Below are 24,988 nucleotides of genomic sequence, written 5' to 3'. Positions count from 1 at the left end.
TAGCTCTGCTACTTCCTGGCTGGGATGACCTTCCCCTCCAAACTTCATTTTCCTCCTCTGTACAAGGATGATAGTAGCGTCTCCTCTTAAAACATTGCTATGGGGCCAGGCGCGGTGGCTCAAGCCTGTAATCCCAGCACTTTGGGAGGCCGAGACGGGCGGATCACGAGGTCAGGAGATCGAGACCATCCTGGCTAACACGGTGAAACCCCGTCTCTACTAAAAAATACAAAAAACTAGCCGGGCGAGGTGGCGGGCGCCTGTAGTCCCAGCTACTCGGGAGGCTGAGGCAGGAGAATGGCGTAAACCCGGGAGGCGGAGCTTGCAGTGATCTGAGATCCGGCCACTGCACTCCAGCCCGGGCGACAGAGCCAGACTCCGTCTCAAAAAACAAAAAAAAAACAAAAAAAAACATTGCTATGGGGATTAAATAAATTAACCACATAAGGACAGCTTCCAGTGTATAATAAGTGCTAGCAATTAATACTGTAATTAATATACCAATACCCTCACTGGTCTTCTGACTTCTATTCTGCCTCCTTAAAATCATGGTTCTTGAAAATAGCTGTGCTAGAGCTATTTTCTAGAGGCTGGGCACGGTGGCTCACACCTGTAATCCCAGCACTGTGGGAGGCCGAAGTGGGCGGATCACCTGAGGTCAGGAGTTTGAGACCTGATTGGCCTATGTGGTGAAACCCCATCTTTACTAAAAATACAAAAAAAATTAGCCGGTCATGGTGGTGGGTGCCTGTAATCCCAGCTACTCAGGAGGCTGAAGCAGGAGAATTACTTGAACCTGGGAGGTGGAGGTTGCAGTGAGCCGAGATCTTGCCACTGCACGCCAGCCTGGGCGACAGACCGAGACTCCATCCAAAAAAAAAAAAAAGGCGGGCGCAGTGGCTCACGCCTCTAATCCCAGCACTTTGGGAGGCCGAGACAGGTGGGTCACGAGGTCAGGAGATCGAGACCAGCCTGGCCAACATGGTGAAACCCTGTCTCTACTAAAAATACAAACATTAGCTGGGTGTTGTGGTGAGCACCTGTAATCCCAGCTACTTGGGAGGCTGAGGCAGGAGAATCGCTTGAACCCAGGAGGCAGAGGTTGCAGTGAGCCAAGAATGCGCCACTGCACTCCAGCCTGGGGGACAGAGCAAGACTCCATCTCAAAAAAAAAAAAAAAAGAGAGAGAACGAAGAGTCACTTCAAACTAATATAATGTGTGGAGGTCATTTAGATCTTGAGTCAAGCAAATCAAGTGTGATAAAAAGATATTTATGAGATATGATGTTTGACATTTAGCTTCAGAATCATTTGGGAAGAGTGGATGGGGGGTAAATAACACTAGTCATGAGTGAATAATTTAAAAAAAATTTTGTTAAAGATATGGGGTATTGCTCTGTTGCACAGGCTGGAGTGCAGTAACACAATCATAGCTTATTGCAGACTTGAACTCCTGGGTCAGTCCCACTCCCTATCCCAGTGAAATAGCTAGGACTACAGGCTGCCACTAAGCCAGGCTTTTTTTTGTTGTTTTTTGTTTTTGTTTGTTTTGTTCTTTTAAAGATGGGAAGGTGTCTCGCTATGTTTCCCTGGCTAGGATTTTTGTTTGGGTTTTTGGTTTTTTTGTTTGTTTGTTTGTTTGTTTTTGAGACAGAGTCTCACTCTGTTGCCCAGGCTGGACTGCAGTGGCTTGATCTTGGCTCACTGCAACCTCTGCCTCCCAGGTTCAAGCCATTCTCCTACCTCAGCCTCCAGAGTAGCTGAGATTACAAGCGTGTGCCACCACGCCCTACTAATTTTTGTATTTTTAGTAGAGACGGGGTTTCACCATGTTGGCCAGGCTAGTCTTGAACTCCTGACCTCAAATGATCCGTCCACCTCCACCTCCCAAAGTGTTGGGATTACAGGAGTGAGCCACCGCGCCTGGTCCCAGTCTAGTTTGGAACTCCTGGGCTCAAGTGATTCGCCTACCTCTGCCTCCCCGAGTGCTGGGATTACAGGCACGAGATAGGGAGCCCGGCCTAGGCACTTTCTATTCTAAACACTTTCCATTGATTATCGTATTTAATCCTAACAACGCTCCATTTTATAGATGAGGAAACAGGCCTAGAAAGAGAGCTAGAAAGGGTCACACAGCTAGAAACTGGCACAGCCGGATTCCAAACCAGTTACCCAGGCAATGTGGCTCCAGTCCAAATAACCCCGCCAAACTCCCAGGGATCGCAGACCTTGCGGGTTATCGGACTGGAGACCCACCCGTGCAGAGGACTTTTATGGGCACTTCCTGGTCCTTCCTGCACCAGGCAGGAAGGTGCACCGCCACTGCTCGGGAAGAATGCCGAGCTACATGCCACCCCAGGCCTAGCACCACGAGCATGGGCCAGGGCACCTCGGGACCACCCAGGCTTCCGAGGGGGAAGGTAGATGGGGACGTGGCTGAGAATCTTTTTTTTTTTTTTTTTTTTTTGAGACGGAGTCTCGCTCTGTCGCCCAGGCTGGATTGCAGTGGCCCGATCTCGGCTCACTGCAAGCTCCGCCTCCCGGGTTCACGCCATTCTCCTGCCTCAGCCTCCGGAGTAGCTGGGACTACAGGCGCCCGCCACCACGCCCGGCTAGTTTTTTGTATCTTTTTAGTAGAGACGGGGTTTCATCGTGTTAGCCAGGATGGTCTCGATCTCCTGACCTCGTGATCCGCCCGTCTCGGCCTCCCAAAGTGCTGGGATTACAGGCTTGAGCCACCGCGCCCGGCGTGGCTGAGAATCTTGAATCACCCAAGAGCGAGGTGTGCCGAGGCGCTATGCAAATAACGTGCCTTTTATTGGGCACTGGCTGTCTCTGAACCCGGAGTCCCGCCTCCGCCCTCTCTCGAAGAAATGGTCAGACATTTTGCAAACGCCTTGAAGGGTGGAATTAGCAGCGAGCTCTTGAAACTGCCTCTGGAGATGGAACCCAGCGGAATTCTCGAAGAGAAGAAGGACATTAAAAAGAGGGGTGCATGTATTGATTTCCAAGCGCAGTTTGTCCATGTTAGCCTTGCACGTGCTTGACTCCAGTCAGCCACCGTAGGACCCGCCACCGGCGGTGCACTTTCCGTCGATCCGGTAGCTTCGCGCTTGCTCACGAACTTGCCTGCCTAGCTGGCGCACCCAGCCCCTCCTTCCATTCCGTCTCCCCCTGCGCAGCCTCTGCCAGCCGGCACTGCGCATGCTTTCTGACGCCCACTTTGGTCCAGCGTGGGAGGAGGGGATGGAAATGAGGTTGGGCCGAGCAGCTCGCGCGCGCTCCCTTCCCTGCCCTCCCCCGACGCCGGACGCGCGCCGGGCGGTGCAGCTTCGCTGGTCCGAGGGCAGTGCAGCAGCAGCGGCAGCGGCTGCGGCCGTGGCCGCGGCGGGAGGAGCCCGAAGCCCCGCCCCCGGGGAGGGGCCGTCCTGCAGGTGAGGGGGCAGGGGTTCGGGCGCGGATACTGGCTTACAGGCTGAATGCCAGAATCACCCCGAGGGAGAACGGTTGTGGTCCGGACGCCTAGATTCTGGAGGGGCTGTGCATTGGTGCCTGAGCCTCGGGAGGGTGCATCGATGCTTGAATGTCTGATTCGGAAGGGTGCATTGACTCCTTTACGCTTGGGACTCTGAGGGAGAAGTCAATTAGGGGTCTCTGGACCGCGACACATGCCAGGTTCCTTACGTATCTTCCTCCAGGTCCCCCCTCTATCCTCCAAGGCCCCATCCAAGCCAGGGATGAAATTTAACGGCAAGAAGGACGCAGTTGACGCGGCGTCAATGAACTAAGTCAAAAGCCGGGTAAAGCTAGGTCTTCGACGTGAAGCCTCGCCCACTGTGCTCATAGGCCCCTCCCCTGGGACGGTGATGAAAGACCTGCCCACTCCGCTCGAAGGCCCCCGCCTCCTGGGTCTAGTTTCAGAACAACAGACTTTGGTCCTATTTGTACAGCTCCGCCCATTCCAGGACTGCAGGGTCTGGTGGGGAAGGTCCCGCCCACTCTGCGCACAGGCCCCGCCCGCTCCGCGCTCAGGGCGGTCGCTGAGTTAGTTGTGGAGACCCCGCCCACTCTGCTCAAACACTTCAACCCTGGGTTTAGACAGCGAAGGGACTGCCTCTGGCTTGAATTTGCATAGCCCCGCTCACTGTGCTCTTAGGCTCCGCCCAACCGCTAAGCCCGCCCTCGCCTTAGCATCCCATACTTACAGACCTTGCTCCTAAACAGTCTGATCCCTCATTTTAGGCCCTCCAACCCTATCCCCATCAGGCTGGTAATCACCGCCGTCACCCCCAACCCCGCGCCCTGACCCTAGGTTCCTGTGCCAGCAAGATGCTGGAGCGAGGCGCGGAGTCCCCGGCCGGGGCCACCGATCCTAGTCCCACTGGCAAGGAACCGGTAACCAAAGAAGGTGAGAGTGGCCCCGCCTGTGAGTAGGGAGCATTCTCCAGGAATAGGGGCCAAGATAATCACATTCTGGGGGAATCTCAGGGTGAAAATTTGAGGGCCCCAGGGTGATGACTATCTGGGATCCCCAAAAATGGCCACGTTCTGGGAAATCCTCCCATTTGGCTCAGAGAGAGCCTCAGCAACCATTTGCTAGGGCTCAGGAAATTACAGAAGGGACGGGGCAGGGATGACATGCGGGATGTCAGGGTGATCACTGGGAAGACACTAGAAACGGATACGTTGGTAGCTTTGAGGAAGCCTTAGGAGCTTTGGGATCCAGGAAAGTAACCCTTTGGAGTCCCTCAGAATGACGCCTGGGGGGAGGGGGAGCAGAAACATGCAATTTGGGGAGTCTCAATATGATGCTTGAGGTGCCCAGGTACACTTGGAGGAGCCCCTCGAATATCAAAGTCGTGGCGGAGCCTGGCCTAAGCCCAGGGCGTTGGCTGCTTCCTGGCGCCCACCAGCCCTCCTGTCCCCCAGCTCCCCACCAGGGCCCACTGCAGAAGCCCAGCCAGTCAGCTCCAGGGCCCACCGCGTCCGCGAGCGCGCCTCCCAGGCCTCGCCGGCGGCCCCCGCCCCAGCGCCCGCACCGCTGTCCCGACTGTGACAAGGCCTTCTCGTACCCGTCCAAGCTGGCCACGCACCGCTTAGCACACGGCGGCGCCCGACCCCACCCATGCCCAGACTGCCCCAAGGCCTTCTCCTACCCCTCCAAGCTGGCAGCCCACCGCCTCACGCACAGCGGCGCCCGCCCGCACCCGTGCCCACACTGCCCGAAGGCCTTTGGCCACCGCTCCAAGCTGGCGGCTCACCTCTGGACCCACGCACCCACCCGCCCCTACCCGTGCCCCGACTGCCCCAAGTCCTTCTGCTACCCTTCCAAGCTGGCGGCCCACCGCCACACGCACCACGCCACCGATGCCCGCCCCTATCCTTGCCCGCATTGCCCCAAGGCTTTCTCATTTCCCTCCAAGCTGGCTGCCCATCGCCTATGTCACGACCCCCCAACCGCACCCGGCAGCCAGGCGACGGCCCGGCACCGATGCTCCAGCTGCGGACAGGCCTTTGGCCAGAGACGCTTACTGCTCCTTCATCAACGCAGCCACCACCAGGTGGAGCACAAAGGGGAGAGAGACTGAGCCCTCCCTTGGCTCACTGTCCCCCTCTGCCGCCAGCCCTCGCCAGTAAGAGGTGGGATTTCTAAAACCGACCGTATGAGCTCCCTCTTCCAGATAGCTGGCAGAGGGCAAGGCAAGGGATTGGCCATTTATACTGGGCTCGAACTCAGAAGCCCGAGGAACTCTCTGCTCCCCTGCTTTGGGGAGATCTCAAACCATGGACATGGAGCTGTGCTTTGACAGCCCTGTCTCTGCTTCTCCCCACACACTTACATGGCAAAGGTAAAAAGTCTGCTACTATCGTGGGTTGATGAGGATTGTGGGCAAACAGGCTCTCTTGTTGTTAAAAGTTTAAATTGGTGTCTCCACTTTGGCCATATGACTGTATCTAAGAAACTGAAAATACATGCTTGTCTCAACTCTTCCACTTGTGGAAATTTATTCTATAAACTCATGTATGTGAAAAAAGCATAGTGTATAAGGGTGTTCACCGCAGTGCGACTGTTGTGGCCAAAGACTGGAAGCAACTCAAGTGCCCAAGAACAGACGACCGACTATTGAATTATAGCCATGGAATGGAATAGGTAGAAGTAGGAAAAAAAAAAAAAGGGCTGTATGTACGGATGTGGAAAGATCTCCAAGATACACTTGGTGATAAAAGGGTATACCACTGACCATTTAAAGACATTCAAGGCCGGGCACGGTGGCTGAAGCCTGTAATCCCAGCACTTTGGGAGGCTGAGACGGGCAGATCACGAGGTCAGGAGATCGAGACCATCCTGGCTAACACGGTGAAACCCCATCTCTACTAAAAAAATACAAAAAAAAAACCAAGCCAGGCGAGGTGGCGGGCGCCTGTAGTCCCAGCTACTCGGGAGGCTGAGGCAGGAGAATGGCATGAACCCGGGAGGCGGAGCTTGCAGTGAGCTGAGATCCAGGCCACTGCACTCCAGCCTGGGCGACAGAGCGAGACTCCGTCTCCAAAAAAAAAAAAAAAAAGACATTCAAAAGCCCAAGCTTCAGGTCGGGTGTGGTGGCTCACGCCTATAATCCCAGCACTTTGAGAGGCCAAGGCGAAAGGATAGCTTAAGTCAGAAGTCCAAGAGCAGTCTGGACAACATAGCAAGACCCCATCTCTACCAAAAAAACAAAAGCTGGGTGTGGTGGCATGTACCTATAGTCCCAGCTACTTGGGAAGCTGAGGTGGGTGGATCACTTGAGCTGGCAGGTCAAGGCTGCCGTGAGCTGTGATCGTGCCACTGCCTTCTAGTCTGGATGACACAGCAAGACCCATCTCAAAAAGAAAAAGAAAAAAAATCCCAAGATTCAGAGCCATCCCTGACCCACTTCTTACAAGTTGCCAGGCCTTGGACAAGCTCTCTCACTCCTCTGGACTCAGATGCCTTTGCTGTAAAATGGGTGGGTTATAAGGCATTTGTAAGGGGCAAGCAACACCTCAGGCAAAGTCAGTTCCCCTCTTAGAGCCTGTTTCTCCCATTGTAAAATAAAGATGAGCAAGCTAGCATGGGACTACTCTTCATTCCACAAATATTAAGCACCTCCTGTGTGCTGGGCCCTGCATGGGGTGCTGGGGACACAGCAATGAAGACAGACCTTGTCTAGTGAGGAAAGTGGACACTAATTTTAAAAAGCAGCAGCGGCCGGGCGCGGTGGCTCAAGCCTGTAATCCCAGCACTTTGGGAGGCCGAGACGGGTGGATCACGAGGTCAGGAGATCGAGACCATCCTGGCTAACACGGTGAAACCCCGTCTCTACTAAAAAAATACAAACAGCAGGCCATGCAGAGTGGCTCAGACCTGTAATCCCAGCACTTTGGGAGGCCAAGGCAGGTGGATCACTTGAAGTCAGGAGTTCGAAACCAGCTTGGCCAGCATGATGAAACTCCGTCTCTACTAAAAATATAAAAACTAGCTGGGTGTGGTGGCGTGCACCTGTAATCCCAGCTACTTGGGGAGGCTGAGGTACAAGAATTGCTTGAACCCGGGAGGCAGAGGTTGCAGTGAGCCAAGGTTGCACCACTGCACTCCAGCCTGGGCGACAGAGACCCTGCCTCAAAAAAAAAAAAAACAAAAAACAAAAAACCAGCAGCAGCCAAGTCATTCATTCATCTATGTATGTATGTATGTAGAGATAGGGTCTATGTTGCCCAGGCTAGTCTGAACTTCTGGACTCAAGCAGTCCTCCCACTTTGGCCTCCCAAAGTGCTAGGATTACATGTGTGAGCCACCATGCCTGGCCCCAAGTCCATTTAGAAGAACAAGTAGGAGAGCCTTGGCTCCCCACCCCCTCAACCCAGATACAAAAATTATTACAAAGCTGTGCAGTAATGAAATTGGTGGTGTTGGCTTGAAAACAGGTCAGTGGAAGACAACTGAGAGCTCAGAAACAGACCTGTGCTTATGCTGACATATGACAAACTGGACCTGTAGATCTGGGAGTGGCAACCTTTTCTATAAAGGGCCAAACAGTACAGACGGTACCTGACTTACAATGGTTTGAATCAGGACTTTCCAACTTTATGATGGGTTCATCTGGATGTAGCACCATTGTAAGTCAAGGAGCATCTTTTTTTTTTTTTTTTTTTTTTTTGAGACAGGGTCTTGCTCTGTTGCCCAGGCTGGAGTGCAGTGGCACGATCACAGCTCATTGCCCTGAACTCCTGGGCACAAGTGATCCTCCTACCTCAGCCTCAGAAGTAGCTGGGACTACAGGCACACACCACCACACCTGGCTTATTTATTTTTATTTTTGAGACAGAGTCTTGCTCTGTTGCCCAGGCTGGAGTGCAGTGGCATGATCACCACTCACTGCAACCTCTGCCTCCCGGGCTCAAGCAATTCTCCTACCTCAGCCTCCTGAGAAGCTGGGATTTCAGGTGTGCGCCACCATGCCCAGTTAATTTTTGTATTTCTAGTAGAGATGGGGTTTCGCCATGTTGGCCAGGCTGGTCTCGAACTCCTGACCTCAAGTGGTCCGCCTGCCTTGGCCTCCCAAAGTGCTGGGATTACAGACGTGAGCCACTGCACCCAGGCCCCAGCTAAATTTTTTTTTAATTTTTTTGTAGAGATGGGGGTCTCACTATGTTGCCCAGGCTGGCCTCAATCTCCTAGCCTCAAGTGATCCTCCTGTCTTGGCCTCCCAATGTCCTGGGATTCCAGGCGTGAGCCACTGAACCCAGCTGCATCTGTTACATTTTTAAGTTCTGCGGGCCATACAGTGTCTTCCACAACTATTCCACTCTGCCACTGTAGCAGGAAAGCAGCCACACACATTACAATACATAAATGAATGAGCATGGCTGTGTTCCAATAAACATTTACCAAAATTCTAAGTAGGCTGGATTTTGCCTATGGGCTGTAGTTTGTTGTGACCTGACATGGATGAGTGGAGGATGGACAGACTAATCAGTAAATAAGGCTAAGAGACATGGGGAAAAATTAAGTTGAATCCCCTGTTGTATAGAAGAATGATCCCCCAAAGATATCCACATTTGAATCCCCAGAACCTGTATGTTAGCTGGCATGTAGCAAAAGGGACACTGCAGATGTGATTGAGATGGGTAAGTTATCCTGATTATTCAGATAGGCCCAATATAATCACAAGGGTCCTTATATGGGAAAGAGGGAAGCAGGAGACAGAGAGAGGTGATCATAAAAGCAAATATTCGAGTGATGGAAGACCCCAAGTCAAGGAATTTTGCCTACAAAAGGCAAGGAAATAAATTCCTTCTTAGAGCCTCCAGAAGGATTGCAACCCTGCTGACACTTGATTTTAGGCCAGTGAGGCTGATTTTGGACCACTGACCTCCAGAACTATAATAAAATTAACTTGTGTAGTCTAACGCCACTAAGCTTATGGCAATTTGTTACAGCAACAATGGGAAACTACTGCAGATCCCTACCTCACACCATATGCAAAAATACATTTCTGGGAGTTTAAGATCTAAATTTGAAGAGAAAAACTCAAAAACATTTACATGGAAATAAGAATTATCTTAGTAACTCCAGAAGTAGAGACAATATCCTTAAGAGACAAAAGAGTATAAATCATAGATGAAAAGATGGGTAGGCCGGGCACGGTGGCTCTCACGCCTGTAATCCCCCAGCACTTTGGGAGGCCGAGACGGGCAGATCACGAGGTCAGGAGATCGAGACCATCCTGGCTAACACGGTGAAACCCTGTCTCTACTAAAAAAATACAAAAAAAAAATTAGCCGGGCGTGGTGGCGGGCGCCTGTAGTCCCAGCTACTTGGGAGGCTGAGGCAGGAGAATGGCATGAACCCGAGGTGGAGCTTGCAGTGAGCTGAGATTGCACCACTGAACTCCAGCCTGGGTGACAAAGCAAGACTCCATCTCAAAAAAAAAAAAAAAAAGAAAAAAGAAAAAAAGTAAAAAGAAAAGATAGGTAAATGTGACCATAAATGAATGTAAAGTTATGACTAGGATGGATGAGATGTAGTATTTTAAGAGTGTGTACCTGGCATATCCTATTATACAGTGGAGGTTAGGAAAGGCCTTGTTGAGGATGTAATGTTTGAGCTGAGATCTGAAAGTTGTGGAGGAAGGAGAAAGTAGAAAGTGTCCATAGACTAGATAAAGAACATGTGGTACATATAAACCAGGTAATACTATGCAGTCATAAAATGGAATGAGATCACATCCTTTGCAGGGACATGGAAGGAGCTGGAAGCCATTATCCTTAGCAAACTAACGCAGGAACAGAAAACCAAATACTGCATGTTCTCACTTATAAGTGGGAGCGGAATGATGAGAACACATGGACACAGCTGGGCATGGTGCCTCACGCCTCTAATCCCAGCACTTTGGGAGGTGGAGGTGGGCAGATCACCTGAGGTCAGGAGTTCAAAACCAGCCTGGCCAACATGGCAAAACCCCCTCTCTACTAAAAATACGAAAATTAGCCGGGCATGGTGGCAAACGCCTGTAATCCCAGCTACTCGGGAGGCTGAGGCACGAGAATCCCTCGAACCCAAGAGGCAGAGGTTGCAGTGAGCCAAGATCATGCCACTGCACTCCAGCCTAGGTGACAGAGTGAGACTCCATCTCACAAAAAAAAAAGAACACATGGGGGGAACAACACACACTGGGGCCTGTCAGGGGGTGGGGGTGAGGGGCTAGGAAGAGCATCAGGAAGTATAGCTAATGGATGCTGGGCTTAATACCCAGGTGATGGGATGATCTGTGCAGCAAACCACCACGGCATACATTTACCTATGAAACAAAACTGCACATCCTGCACGTGTACCTCTGAACTTAAAAGTACGAGAGCCGGGCACGGTGGCTCACGCCTGTAATCCCAGCACTTTGGGAGGCTGAGGCAGGTGGATCACCTGAGGTCGGGAGTTCAAGACCAGCCTGATCAACATGGAGAAACCCCATCTCTACTAAAAATACAAAATTAGCCGGGGTGGTGGCGCATGACTGTAATCCCAGCTACTTGGGAGGCTGAGGCAGGAGAATTGCTTGAACCTGGGAGCCGGAGGTTGTGGTGAGCCAAGATTGCACCACTGCACTCCAGCCTGGGCAAAAAAGTGAAACTCTGTATCAAAAAAATAAATAAAAATAAAAAGTAAAAATAAATAAAAAATAAAAGTAGGAGAAAACAAAGTGTCCAGCATAAGGGCTAGGACTGAGCAGGTTGCTGTACTGTACTCTACTCAGGCCTTTTGGGGAAGGTTCTGGGAGGGATAAGGGGTCTACTCTGTCCTCCTAACCCAGCAGTGCTGCTTGTATCCACGTTTATACAGAGAGCTGTGCTGTATATGTGAGCTGGAGAGTTTCTCCAAAGCAACCGCACCAGCAGCAAAGTTTCAAAGACACATACTCATTTGAGAGGGCGTTGATCTGATCCAACCTTACTTTCACAGATGGGGGAAATGAGGCCAGGAAAGATGAGATTTATTGGCAACCAAACCACAGGGCAGTGCCTGAGTCTAGGTGGATCCTGGGTCTCTTGATAGCCTGACACCCACCCAGCTGTTCCTTGAACACATAATGCGCGCTCCTGCCTCAGGGCCTTTGAACTTGCTTTTCCTCTGCCTGGAAGGGCTCTCTCAGATACTCCTTACTTCTCCCAGGTCCCTGTAAGTCCTCCAAGAGGCCATCCCCAATCACCCTATCTAAACTACCAAGACCTTACCATTGCTGTCACTCACGATGCTATGTTTTCCTTGCTCTCACAGCATTTCCCACTGTCCAAGGCTGCATTGCACATGCACCATCTCTGTCGCCCTGTACAATGTCAGGCCAATGAGACTGGGGACTATTGTCTGTTTTTTTCATACTGTCTTCCCAGTGTCTCCCACATGGTGGCTGTGGTAGGCAGAGTAATAGCCTCCCAAAGATGTTCACATCCTGGCTGGGCACAGTGGCTCATGCCTGTAATACAGCACTTTGGATGGCTGAGGCAGGTGGATCACCTGAAGTCAGGAGTTCGAGACCTACCTGGTCAACATGGTGAAACCTCGTCTCTACTAAAAATACAAAAATTAGCTGGGCATGGTGGCAGGCGCCTGGAATCCCAGCTACTCGGGAGGCTAAGGCAGAGAACTGCTTGAACTCAGGAGGCGGAGGCTGCAGTGAGCTGAGAATGTGCCACTGTACTCCAGCCTGGGCGACAGAGAGAGACTCAGTCTCAAAAACAAAAAACAGGGAGATTATCCCAAATGATCCAGGCAGGCTTAATGTAATCACAAAGATCTCTTGTTGCCCAGGCTTAAGTGCAATAACATGATCTTGGCAGACTGCAACCTCTGCCTCCCAAGTTCAAGCGATTCTCCTGCCTCAGCCTCCCAAGAAGCTGGGATTACAGGCATTTGCCACCACACCTGACTCATTTTGTATTTTTAGTAGAGATGGGGTTTCTCCATGTTGGTCAGGCTGGTCTCAAACTCCCAACCTTGGGTGATCCGCCTGCCTCGGCCTCCCAAAGTGCTGGGATTACAGGCGTGAGCTACTGCACCTGGTCTACAATCACAAAGATCTTTACATGTGGAAATACGGAACAGAAGAGTCAAGGTCAGGGTGATGGGATATGAGAAGGACTCAATAGGCCATTGCAGGCCTGGAATATAGAAGGGGAATGGAATGTGGCAGCTTCTAGAAGCTGGGAAAGACAAGAAAGCAGATTCTCCCCTCAAATCTCCAGAAGGAATGCAGCCCTGCCTACCTTGATTTTTAGCCCAAGGATACCCATTTTGCACTTCAGACCTCCAAACCTATAAGATCATAAATTTCTATTGTTTTAAGCCACTGAGTTTGTGATAATTTGTTACAGCAGTAGTACAAAACTAACATGGTGAGTTATCGGTAGGAGTGTGAATGAGCAAATGAATGAGTAAACGTGAAGTCTAAAGCCACGCTTTAGCTGGGCGCGGTGGCTCAACACCTGTAATCCCAGCACTTTAGGAGGCCAAGGTGGGAAGATTGCTTGAGGCCAGGAGTTTGAGGCCAGCCTGGGCAACATAGTGAGAGTCCATCTCTACAAAAAAGAGAAAATTTCTCAGGTGTGGTGGTACACGCCTGTAGTCCCACCTACTCAGAAGGCGGAAGCAGGAAGATCGCTTGGGCCCAGGAGATCGAGGCTGAGTAAGCAGTGATTGCACCACTGCACTTCAGCCTGGGCAACAGAGCAAGACTCTGTCTCTAATAATAATATAAAACCATCCTCATCAGAAAGAGACAGGAGTGAGACTGGTAACCCTTGGTTGATGAGGCAAAAGTTGGGAAAGGACTTGGAATGTCCAAGAAAAGGTTACCCAAAGGTCAGATCTCAAACCTACCTCTGACCCTGGCCTCTGTCCTGTTCAAACCCCCTCCTAATCTTCCCACCCTCAGATTAAAGTCCAGGCTTCTCAGCCTGGAGTTCACAGACCTTCAGGCCAGCCCTGTCCAAAAGACCTTTCTAGAGTGATGCAAATGTTCTCTGTGCTGCCCAATACAGTAGCCACTGGCCCAATACAGTAGCCACTGAGCAACTGAAATGCATGGCCACTGTGACTACAGAAGTGAAGTTTACATTTCATTTCATTTCATTTTAATTATTTTAAATAGCTACCTGTACCCAGTGGTGATCACACTGGACAGCAGAGCTGCAAGGACTGTGCCTGGCTTTCTAAATCTGCCCCCAAAGCCTCTTCACCAAAGGCAGCAATGTTCTTCTGCCTGCCTCAGGCTGCTTCCCACCTCCTGACCCATGCTGTGGCCTCTACCTAGAGCACCATCCCATCCTCTGCCCTGATTCCCTCACAATCAGCTCAATTCCCACTTAAACGTGGTGGAGCCTTGAAGGGGGTCCAGGGTTTGAGTGGGTTGCTTAAAATGTCCTTTCCTCCCATTCTACCTCCTAAATTAGGTGATGTAAAACCACGGTGGTGACATTCATTATACAGCTACTTCTGAAAACCCTGGAGGAAAGGCACTATCCCTGGCCTGGGGATGCTGAGGCTTCAGGAGAGAGACGGGCCTCATGGGTACCGAGGCCTCCAGCCACGAAGGGACAGCCAAGACACAGGTGTGGCTCACAGGGCCAGAACAAGTTGAGGGGCAGTGCTGAGAGTCAGATTCCCAGTTCCCTGCCTCTTGCCAGCACAAGGATAAGGAGCCAAGCAGAAGAGACAAAGGGTTCCTTTTCTACTAGATCTCTGATGGAGGTGCCCAGCGTTCTTCCCCAGGTCCCAGGGAGCCTCTTAGCGTTTTGGGAGACTCCTGGGTGAGAATAGGCAGCTGCTCCAAACCAACTCATCTTTATTAAATGCATCGTGTGTGTGTGTGTGTGTGTGTGTGTGTGTGTGTAGCACATACTTCAGGCCTGTGGCACCACTCCATAGAGCTGGTGAGGAAGTAACTTCTGTTTCTCGTTGCAACTGTAGATCCATCGGGGACGAACAAATGCCAGGGAGGGGTTATCCATCAAGGCCTGCAAGGTGGGGTGGAGTCCATACAGGAATGTGTCATCAAGGGGAGGACGGAGGAGATGCAAAGGTGTGCCAGGGTCTCCCATTCTCTGCCTCTTTGGTACTCACCTCCTCAAAGCTGGGATCCCATTCCTGTGCCGTGATCACAAACTGAACCCGGTCGCTCATATAGTCCTCGAGTTCCCTGGTGGGAGAGAAGAAAAGAGGTAGAAGGCACATCAGGGAATCAGCACTGACATCCTACTCCCCAGCCACTCTCAATGGCTGTCCTCACACTGTCTCCACCTATTCCCCCCTAGGCTGCCTGTGGTGACTCCATTCTTCCATGTATCCATCTTGCCATAGCTACAATGACCAGAGCTCCCACAGTGGCTAATCCTCAGGCCAGCCCTTTCAGAAGCAGGGGTAGGGGTAGGGATCCTCACTGTAGAGAAGAGGAAACTGAGGCAAGCAACGTATCCTGGGCTGCCGGCGGTGGGCAAGCTGGCATTCGGATTCCATGGCCTGTGCTCACCTGCTGGGCATGGCCCTTCTCCATCCTTCTGATGGTCTTCTTTCCCACACCCCCACCCCTCCCAGCAGGTCCCTGAGCCCTCCCCTGGACCCATCACCCCTTCCCCACCCCAGTCCCTGGAGATTCACCCATTGAAGGCGGTGACATATCGGATGAGTTTCCGCCGCTCATCACCAGGGAACTCCCCGTAAAGGAAGAAGTGCTTCCCCTGGAAGAAATCTGCAGGAGAGAAGGGGGCTAAGGTAAGCATGAGGCCCCAGGAGTTCCCAGGACCAGACAGGAGTGACAAGGCTGACCCAGCAGCTGAGGAGAGGGCTGTCCACATGTGGCCAGGGATTGAAGGCGGGCAATGGCCCCTGCCCAGCGGCCCATCAGAGCCTTCTGGGGAGGTAGGCAGGTTGGTTGGTTGGTTTGCTTTAACAGTATAAGATACAATGACTATTATTGCGATTTGTTTCTGACAGACAGGCGGGAGCCACTTATCTCTCTCTCTCTTTCCTTTTTAAGACAAGGGCTCACTCTGTCGCCCAGGCTGGAGTGCAGTGGCGTGATCTTGCCTCACTGCAACCTCTGCCTCCTGGGCTCAAGTGATTCTTCCATCTCAGCCTCCCCAGTAGCTGGGATTGCAGGTGTGTGCCACCACGCCCGGCTAATTTTTAAACTTTTTGTAGACAGATGGGGTATTGACATGTTACTCTTGGACTCAAGCAATCCTCCCACCTCAGCCTCCTGAGTAGCCAGAACTACAGATGCACACCACTATGCTCAGCTAATTTTTAAAACTTTTTGTAAAGACGGGTGAGGGGGAGGGGCGGTCTCGTCTCACTATGTTGCCCAGGCTGGTCTTGAACTCTTGGACTCAAGCAATCCTCCCACCTCGGCTTCTCAAAGTACGGGGTGAGCCACCATGCCTGGCCTGCCTGGAGCCACTTAATGAGCTTAGTCCAGGCTGGAAACATCAGTATCTGCCACTTCTTCACCTTTGCTCTCCTTTCCAACCAGTGCCTTTCTTGCTCTGACCTTTGGGGTTGCTCCTTTCCATTTTAAGGTGACTCTCTAGGCCATCAATTTGCTGATGCCACTTTAGGGGCTTTGGAGAATCAAAGCATCTTCCTGCCCATCACCCAAGAGAAACTGGCTGGAAACGGCTCTTCTGGAAGTCCGCGAACCACACCCCTGCACAGCCCCTGGCTGCCTTTCCTCTGCTCCCTTCATTCTCAAACAAGCTCTACCTCCCTGCCCCCCATCCCACAACTCCCTGCAGAGTTTCCCCATTCTCTTTCGTTCTTATTATTTTACACTGGAAATGCACACACACAATGTGTGCAGACAGCATCCATGTCCAGAGTGATGGCTGATGTTAAAGCCAACACTGGTGTGCGCCCACCCAGGGCCTAACAGAGAGCAGTGCCCCTGTCACCTGGTGTGCCCGGCTTCACCCCAGACCAATAGAACGGCACCTGGGCAAGTGAATCACTAGCATGAGGGTGGGGCCCTCACCCCTGATGTGAAAAAAAGGAGGTCACACCTGGCACATGGCTGCAAGGGGAGTGGTCAGAACAAGAAATCTGGAGGGGAGAAAAAGGCAAGACACAGAGAGGATGCTGAAGGGAAGGGAACAAGCCTAGCAGAACCTGGAGGTGCTGAGGCAGGGAGTGGGTTGAGGAAGGAGAGGGGAGGCAAGACACAGGGACAGCAGTGACCCCAGGGTTGGCCAGGGCAAGTCCCAGTTGAGAACTGAGAAGGGAAAATGCTGCTTCAGGAGGGATGGGGGGATTTCCCACCTGGGAGCTCAGGGACTGGCAGATCAGGTGGCTCCTGGTGTTCCTCATCGTCCGTGTTCTCATCCGTGGAGCCCGCATACGGGTCTTCCCCGTTCTCCTCCTGGCCAGGGGGTGGTCTGTGTTCCTTCTGCTCAGCCACCCTGGGGATGCCAAGAGGAGTAGAGAGTGAGCATGCAGGGCAGCCTCCCCTACACCCAAGGCCAGGGACACCCCAACCCCCAGCCCCAGCCCTACCTCCTCAGCTCATCCTCTGTGTCCCCAGAATCTTCCGCCCCGTTGTCCTGTCCTTCTACAAGTAGAAGCTCAGTCAGTGCAAGGCTGCCTTATCTCCTAGGAAGACTGGCAGCTCTCCCAGCGTGGCACAGACCCAGGCATCTCATGTCCCCGGCCTAAACTGCCCTCCAGATCCAGTCATCTGGGCCCCTACCGCCTCCTCCCTCAGACCCAGGAGTCCAGGCCCCAATCCCTCCTCCCTCAGACCCAGGAGTCCAGGACCCAGCCCTTCCTCCCTCAGACCCAGGAGTCCAGGCCCCAGGCCCTCCTCCCTCAGACCCAGGAGTCCAGGACTCAGCCCTTCCTCCCTCAGACACAGGAGTCCAGGCCCCCAGACCCTCCTCCCTCAGACTCAGGAGTCCAGGCCCCAGCTCCTCCTCCCTCAGAGTCTGACCTGACCGTTCCCCCTCAATGTCTATATCTTCCTGGAGCACTGGTGAGGCTGCTTTGGTCTCTTCAGGGGATGGGGGCTTCTGGGGTAAGCTGGGTCCCGTTGCCTGAGTGGGTTTGGTTTTGGTCTGGGGGCGCTGAGGAGGGAGAGTGGGTGGGTGAGGAGGGCAGGAACAGTGTGGGTATGATGCAGGGGTACCTGTAAGAGGCAGGAGTGGGAAGTTTGGGGTGCCACAGCAGACCCATGTCATCCTCCCACTACACCCTCCCCCACTGGACAGGGGGCATCAGACCTTTCGAGGAAGCTTGGGGGCTTCATCTCCACTGCTGCCGCTGTGAGAGGCCTCATCCTCCTCGCTGCTGGAGCCTGGCCCTGCCATGAGGTACCTAGGGGAGGAATCAGGCCTCAGACAAACAGGCCCGAGGGAAGTGGGGAGGGCATTCAGGAGACAACAGCCACTGGTGTTTACTAAATACTCACTCTGGTGGGCTTCATGGTCTTGCTCCCAGCCCATTCCCTCCCAGCTCAGGAAGGCCCCAGTGAACCCAGTCAGCCCAGTCACCTGCCCTGCAGACCTGGGCACCCCCTTTCTTCCCCTCCCCTTTTTTTTTTTTTTTTTTTGAGACAGAGTCCCATTCCATCACCAGCCTGAAGTGTAGTGGTCTGATCTCGGCTCACTGCAATCTCCGCCTCCAGGTTTGAGCGACTCCCCTGCCTCAGCCTCCCTAGCAGCTGGGATTATAGGTGCACACCACCACGCCCGGCTAACTTTTTATATTTTAGTAGAGACGGGGTTTCACCATGTTGGCCAGGATGGTCTCGATCTCCTGACCTCGTGATCCGCCCCCCTCAGCCTCTGAAAGTGCTGGGCGTGAGCCACTACTCCCAGCCTTGAGACAAGATCCACCCCAGTCACCCAGGAGAGTGCAGTGGTGTGATCTTGGCTCACTGCAACCTCCACCTCCCGGGTTCAAAACGCATTCTTCACAGCCTCCTGCAGTAACTGGGTTAACAGGGCATGCCACCACGCTAATTTTGTGTTTTTGTTTGTTTTTAAGCATATACGTTTCACCCACGCTAGCTAGATGGTCTCGAACTCCTGACCTCGAGGATCCACCCACCTCAGCCTCCCAAAGTGCTGGGATTACAGGCATGAGCCACTGCACCCGGCATTCCCCTCCCTCTTGGGGAAGAAATGTCTCAATTCAGAAAGGAACGAAAAATCAGAACTTTCCCCTTTGAGAATCAAAGTCAGTTTCTCATTAGGAAAATACCCACCATTTAAGGGGAAAATCTCAAAGCAAATACGTTTTAAAGAACCCAACACTATAATCATGGTTCCTTAAGCCACTAACATTCCAGGAAAAGAATTTTCCCAGCTCTAACAACAGTAGCAGATTGACACTTACATGGGACTTCCTACATGCCAGGTAGCACATGACAAATACTGAGTCACTGAATCCTGAGGTAGGTGCTATTTTTAGCCCCATTTTACAGATGAGGAAACTAAGGCACAGAGAGATTATTTAATCTGCCCTAAGCCATAGGAAGGTATGCAGAAGCAAATGAATGTATTAGTTCCATTTTTCGGAGACATACGTGTTAAGACCCTTCTGCATTTAATTTGGTTGTTTTAAAGCTGGTGAAATGCTGTTTGGGTAAGTCACACTCATAAAACGGTGCCTTACAGGAGATTCAGAGAATTTAAAATGTAGTAGTTCATTAACAGTCAATAGTCGGCTTATTTTTTGAGACAAGAGTCTCGCTCTGTCCCCAGGCTGGAGTGCAGTGGCGTGATCTGACTCACTTCAACCCCCACCTCCCAGGTTCAAGGGATCCTCCCACCTCAGCCTCCAGAGTAGCTGGGGCTACAGGTGTGCACCACCATGCCCAGCTAATTTTTGTATTTTTTGGTACAGATGGGGTTTTACCATGTTGGCCAGGCTGGTCTCAAACTCCTGACCTCAAGCGATCCACCCGCCTCGGCCTCCCACAGTGCTGGGATTACAGGCGTGAGCCACCGCACTCGACCCAATTTTTATTTTTGAGATAAGGTCTTGATTTGCTGCCTAGACTAGAGTGCAGTGGTGCAATCATGGCTCATTGCAGCCTCAACCTCCTGGGCTCAAGTGATCCTACAACTTCAGCCTCCCAAGTAGCTAGGACTACAGGTATGTGCCACCATACCTGGAAAATTTTTTTAATGTTTTGTAGGGATGGGGTCTCACTACGTTGCCCGTGTCATATAGTTAATTTTTTATTTTACAAATGAGTACAAGCCAGAATTTTTAAAAATATAAAATGCTTTGTGAATTCTTTTTGTTAAGACCAGTTGCAAATCCAACATTGTCTGTCTTTTTCCCTTTTCTTTAATGCCCTCCTTAAGCTCTCCCAGGTAGATAATAACGCATATCTGGTTCCTTCTGCCCCAAATATAGCACCAGCCCATCCCCTCTTCTGTTCCTGAGGCCCCAGCCTACTCAGGAGTCCCTACCTGCAGCCTCCCCTTGACAGTCCATCCCTCCCAACAGAGCCCGCCTCTGCTGCCATCAAACCTTCAGTGATTCCCCTCTGCTCACAGAGGAGGGCCCTGGAGCCGGATGGGCTTCAGAATTTTCAATCTTTCAGATTTCAGAGAGGCAAATGGCTGGCGTACAGATTGTTACATAAACTCCCAGTAGGGCATGGGGGAGCACCCCATGATCAAACCCACTAATATTTCTGTAGTTAAGACCATGACACACTTAAGGCGATAAAAAAAAAAAGTCCGCAAATAGCCTCACATTAGTTCAGGATGACTGCAGCGAAATGAGTTTTTGCTGAACCTAGAAAAGAACTTTCAGCTTCTAGAGATGTTTGGATTCCTGAACAACAGATGAGGGTTCTGTGAAGCTGTATGGAGCCCAGTGTGTAGGCCGGGCTCCAGAAGCCCCTTCTGACCTGAGCCTACCCACCTCGCAGCCTCATTATCCCCCAAGGCAGATCATTTCTCAAATACACCAGGTACAGCTAACTTCTGAACACACTCAGGCCATAGAGTACAATCCAGTCTCCCCTCCAATCCACGGGCCTCAGATCTGAGCCTGCTGTGCTCAGTCCAAAGCCTTCTGTGGTTCCTACTGCCCCAGTCCCATTTTTCCTGCCACTTCTTGCCCCCACGTAAGCTCAGCCTCACCTACAACTCCTCCAGGCAGCCAACAGGCTGCCCTGACCTTGTCTCCTCTGCCCAGCATGTTCTCTGCCTCTGTTCAGCCTGAAAAATCTCTCCTGGGACCTTGAAGACCCCTCGCTCTCTGCAGGCCACCCCATAGAGCTTCCACTGCACTGTTACGATTCTGATCCCTCATCAAAGTGAGAAGCCTTCAAGGGCAGGGTTCAATAACTGGATCCTCAGCCTTGCACAGTCCAGCCTGGCACCAAGCAGAGGCTTCTGGGACTCATTTTAGTTTTTGAGGGTTTTTTTGTTGAGATGGAGTCTCGCTTTGTCCCCCAGGCTAGAGGGCAGTGGTACGATTTTGGCTCCCGGGTTCAACCGATTCTCCTGCCTTAGCCTTCCAAGTAGCTGGGATTATACGCATGCACCACCACACCCAGCTAATTTTTGTATTTTTAGTAGAGGCAGCGTTTCACCATGTTGGCCAGGCTGGTCCTCATACTCCTGACCTCAAGTGATCCACCTGCCTCAGCTCCCAGAGTGCTGGGATTACAGGCATGAACTACTGCGCCGGGCCTCACTTTGAATGAATGAATATGGACCCCAGCACTTGTTCTACCACCACTGAGTCTTTGCACAAACTACTCCTCCAGATTTTTCTGATAAGCAGGCTTCACAGAGCCCTGTGACCTCCCAGGCAGGTCCTCCTTCCCTCATCTGGAGTACCCCAGCCCCTGCCCCACTCCTCTCAGTAATCTGTTGATTCTGGGCTGGGACCACCTGTGTTTCCGCTGGCAGGCTCCGGTCTGACTCCTCTCCAGATCCCTGGCATTGCCCAGCACAGAATAAGGAGCAGGGTTGGTGTGTGTGTGGCCTCACCTTCGGGAGGGCAGCCGCCGACGCATGCGGTGACAGTCCAGCACCCACTCCTTACGCACGATGCGGCCTCCCAGGCCTAGGACCTGGCTGTACTTGGGGGTGTTGGCAAAGGCACAGCTGGTGGGGGGCAGAAGTGAGGATGTCAGTTAGGTGTGATAGGGGCAAAGGGGAATGAGAGAGACAGGGGAGACAGAGGGAGACAGAGAGAGAGGGAGAGAGATCGTGAGATCGAGGTGGGAGAAATAAAAAGAGGTTGGAGACCAAGGGAGAGATGCAAAAATCAGAGAGAAGACAAAGGCTACAGAGTGCAAGCGAGAAAGAAAGCGAGTGAGAGAGAGAGAAAGCATGCAGCATAGTGGACACAGAGAAAGCACAAGGTGGAGGAGACACAGGAAGCTGAGGGAGAAACTGTAGCGGCACAGACAGTGGGGTGCTAGCCTACATGAGATGCGTGCTGTCCTGGGTCCAGTCTGGCCGGTACTTGGCCCCAAGCTCTAGGGCCTTATCTCGCAGCTCAGAGCGGAATGGGTTCTGGAAGCCACTCAGCACCACTACCACACCCTGAAGGATCTTCCCTAGCTCCTCTGGGCCAGCTCGGGGTCGTCTGGGCTCGGTGCCTTCTCCTCGGGGCTTGCCTGTCACTGCCCCCTGTGCTGGGGCAGGGACTGGCACTGCGGCTGGGGTACGAGTGGGAGCTGGTACTGGAGAAACCAAAGAGTAGATTCAGTTACCACCACTGGGGCTCAACCCCCAGGCCCTCCTCCCTCAGACCCAGAAATCCAGGCCCCAGCCCCTCCTCCCTCAGACCCAGAAATCCAGGCCCGAGCCCCTCCTCCCTCAGACCCAGGGGTCCAGGCCGCCAGCCCCTCCTCCCTCAGACCCAGGGGTCCAGGCCCCCAGCCTCTCCTCCCTCAGACCCAGGGGTCCAGGCCCCCAGCCCCTCCTCCCTCAGACCCAGGGGTCCAGGCCCCAGCCCCTCCTCCCTCAGACCCAGGGGTCCAGGCCCCAACCTCTCCTCCCTCAGACCCAGGGGTTCAGGCCCCCAACCCCTCCTCCCTCAGACCCAGGGGCCCAGGCCCCAGTCCCTCCTCCCTCAGATTCAGGAATCCAGGCCCCCAGCCCCTCCCCCTCAGACCCAGGGGTCCAGGCCCCCAGCCCTTCCTCCCTCAGATTCAGGATAGCAGACTCCAGCCCCTCTTCCCCTAGGCCACAGGAGCACAGGCTCCTATGGGAACAAGGGATCTAGTTAGCTTACATTTAGGTCTCTTGGGAACAGATGGTGACAGCTGGGCTGGTGGTTTGCTGGGGGTCTTCTTTTCTTCTTGGTTCAAATCCAACTTCCTCTTCCCTTTGGGAGACTCCTGGGGCTGAGGGGATGGGGATGGGTTGAGGCCTCCAGCTTCTCTCCTCCTCCACCCCACCAAAGTCTGATGATTTCACCTTGGAGGTGCTGCCTATGGCCCTGGAGACTGGAGAGGCTGAGGAGGCAGCACTAGAGGCCTGGAGGGTAGCAGCTGCATAGCTGGGTCCTGCCGGGTCGCTGGCTGTGACTATGAAGGCAGAAAGTGGATTCAGGATGAGAGGGCTGAGCCCCAAGACCCTTTCACTCCCATCTATGGGACACAGAGTACTGTTCCCAAATCCCACCCATGATCCAGGAGTCCCAGCCCCCAGACCCCTCATCCCTCAGGACACAAGAGGCCAGGCCCACCTTCCTCCACCCTGAGACCCCATACAGGACTCCACTACCCTCCTCCCTCAGACCCAGGAATCTGAGCCCCAGCCCCCTCTACCCTCAAACCCACGAGTCTAGGTCTCAACCCTACTCACTCAGGACCCAGGTTGTCTGAGCTCACCTGGGGATGTCTTGTTGATCCGGCTGAAGAAGAGAGCCCCCGGCCTCAAAGAGTTGGCACTCTCATCCTCCTCCTTCACACGGAACTGGCCGAGCTTGGTCACTGTCACCTTCTAAGGTCCCGCAAGTTCAGTGTTATAGGTGGGCTGCTGGCAGGTGGGGGTGGAGAGGCAGGGAGAAGGCCATGGGGAGCAACGGGTACAGCTTACCTGGGACGGGGCCTCTGCCTCATCTTTGTCTGGGGGGCTATGAAACCGTACAAAACTCAAGCCAAAGGGGGAGTCCTGGGAAAGGAGGGGTGGGAGTCAGGGAGTCTGGCCCAAGGACAGAGGCCAGGCTCAAAGACCCTTTCACTCAGGGAAACCCCTTCCTGGCTCTTTCCCTCTCATGAACACCCATGTTGAAGGAGGGGCCCTGGTGATGGTGATGACGATTATAGGATTTAGCTGCTGTGACTGAGCCCTAACTCTGAGTCTGGCTCCAAGTCCTTTTCACACGTTAGCTCTTTGAGCAATTGGCAGAGTCTACTGGGTGTCCCAGCGAATCCACTGCCCTATGCACAAACTCCTGCCTGTGGAATGGGAGGGAGTGCTGCGTGCTGCTTCCAGAACACAGAAGTGTTCCAGGCTCTCTCCTCCTGTGCCAGCTGGATGCAGGGCCAGAAAATGGGAGAAGCCTGGGTCCCTGCATGACCTCATAAGGAGAAGCCAGCTGACAGGCTAAACACTCCCCAGGACAGTTACCTGGGCAAGAAGCACACCTTTATTGTGTGGCATCATCACATACTCCAGTCTTACTGTTACCACAGCTTTTAGCATCCCCTAACCTACAGCAACCCTATAAGGATCAGGAAATGGAGGCCCAGAGAAGGTAAGTCACTTGCCCAAGATCACAAACCTAAAAAGTGGTATAGCCAGGATGTGAACTCAGTCATCAGACTCCAGATCTCCTGATGTTAACTACTAGGCCCACTCTACTAGGCCACCTCCCTAACAAGTCAGTTCCCCTCCTCCGATTGCCCTCTGAGATGCTACAGTTCACCCTTCCTAGATTCCCTCCAGGAGATGAAACTTCTCGTTACAGGAAAGATTCCAAACCCATTTTGGGGAACGCAGGGATCCAGTCTCCCCATAATCCCAAGGGACACCAACTGTCTGCTCCTCCCGGCCCTATTGGCCCTCAATGTTGAGCAGACTCAACATTGGCCCTTATCTCCCTCCTTGCCCAGGACCAAGGACTCTGCACCCTAGGTACCTTGCTGTAGGGCTGGCTACAGACAATTTTGACCCGGTCCCAGCGCTTCTCGGCGGCTGCCCGGACCAGCTTGTCAGGTCCAAACATGCGAACACGGTTGGGGTTTGAGCCACTGCGGCTCTCAGAAGGGGACATGAAAGATGAGGTGACCAGAAGCACCTGGGGTGGGAGAAACCACAGTGAATGAGAACCAGGGCAGGTTGGCTTAGATGAGAACTTCTAGGGGCTGCAGAAAAGGGCACAGGGCCCATGTAGGGGACTAGGAGCCACTAGAATGTAGCTTGGGCCTCGATGGCTCCAGACCCTTCCTTTGTTTCTGGGCCTTGAGTCAGTCCTGCCCTGACACAGGCCCCAGAGGGA

The 24,988-nt window shown here is 52.9% G+C and overlaps 2 protein-coding genes across 6 annotated transcripts in view; one reads left to right on the top strand and one right to left on the bottom strand.

Annotated features, from left to right (window-relative positions):
• The first annotated feature begins 2,652 nt into the window (after positions 1 to 2,652).
• On the top strand, positions 2,653 to 5,991 carry ZNF575 (zinc finger protein 575). 5 transcript variants are annotated; one of them, XM_009194645.4, is made up of 4 exons: positions 2,653 to 3,434; positions 3,699 to 3,800; positions 4,313 to 4,408; positions 4,930 to 5,991. In XM_009194645.4, the coding sequence occupies exons 3-4, from the start codon at positions 4,330 to 4,332 to the stop codon at positions 5,586 to 5,588; spliced, it is 738 nt and encodes a 245-aa protein (XP_009192909.1). In that variant the 5' UTR covers positions 2,653 to 3,434; positions 3,699 to 3,800; positions 4,313 to 4,329; the 3' UTR covers positions 5,589 to 5,991. The 5 variants fall into 5 exon arrangements, with proteins under 5 accessions (XP_009192909.1, XP_031515277.1, XP_031515276.1 ...); XM_031659417.1 differs by having other exon boundaries at positions 4,243 to 4,408; XM_031659416.1 differs by having other exon boundaries at positions 4,243 to 5,991.
• Positions 5,992 to 14,337: 8,346 nt separating this feature from the next.
• The window catches only part of XRCC1 (X-ray repair cross complementing 1), a 33,596-nt gene continuing 22,945 nt past the window's right edge, over positions 14,338 to 24,988 (bottom strand). Inside the window, exons 4-17 of the mRNA XM_003915641.3 lie at positions 24,629 to 24,787; positions 23,584 to 23,658; positions 23,376 to 23,487; positions 22,960 to 23,069; positions 22,775 to 22,886; positions 21,962 to 22,220; positions 21,520 to 21,636; positions 17,779 to 17,872; positions 17,490 to 17,622; positions 17,057 to 17,111; positions 16,823 to 16,962; positions 15,167 to 15,257; positions 14,633 to 14,708; positions 14,338 to 14,526 (exon numbers count right to left, since the gene is read on the bottom strand). Coding sequence (XP_003915690.1) covers positions 14,413 to 14,526; positions 14,633 to 14,708; positions 15,167 to 15,257; positions 16,823 to 16,962; positions 17,057 to 17,111; positions 17,490 to 17,622; positions 17,779 to 17,872; positions 21,520 to 21,636; positions 21,962 to 22,220; positions 22,775 to 22,886; positions 22,960 to 23,069; positions 23,376 to 23,487; positions 23,584 to 23,658; positions 24,629 to 24,787 — 1,647 coding nt within the window. The 3' untranslated portion in view covers positions 14,338 to 14,412. The remainder of the gene's footprint in view (positions 14,527 to 14,632; positions 14,709 to 15,166; positions 15,258 to 16,822; positions 16,963 to 17,056; positions 17,112 to 17,489; positions 17,623 to 17,778; positions 17,873 to 21,519; positions 21,637 to 21,961; positions 22,221 to 22,774; positions 22,887 to 22,959; positions 23,070 to 23,375; positions 23,488 to 23,583; positions 23,659 to 24,628; positions 24,788 to 24,988) is intronic.

This window comes from Papio anubis, chromosome 20 (assembly GCF_008728515.1).
Source record: "Papio anubis isolate 15944 chromosome 20, Panubis1.0, whole genome shotgun sequence".
Classification (NCBI taxonomy): Eukaryota; Metazoa; Chordata; class Mammalia; order Primates; family Cercopithecidae; genus Papio; species Papio anubis.
Note: the sequence above shows the minus strand (reverse complement) of the source record. Positions and strands in the feature narration are given on the sequence as shown.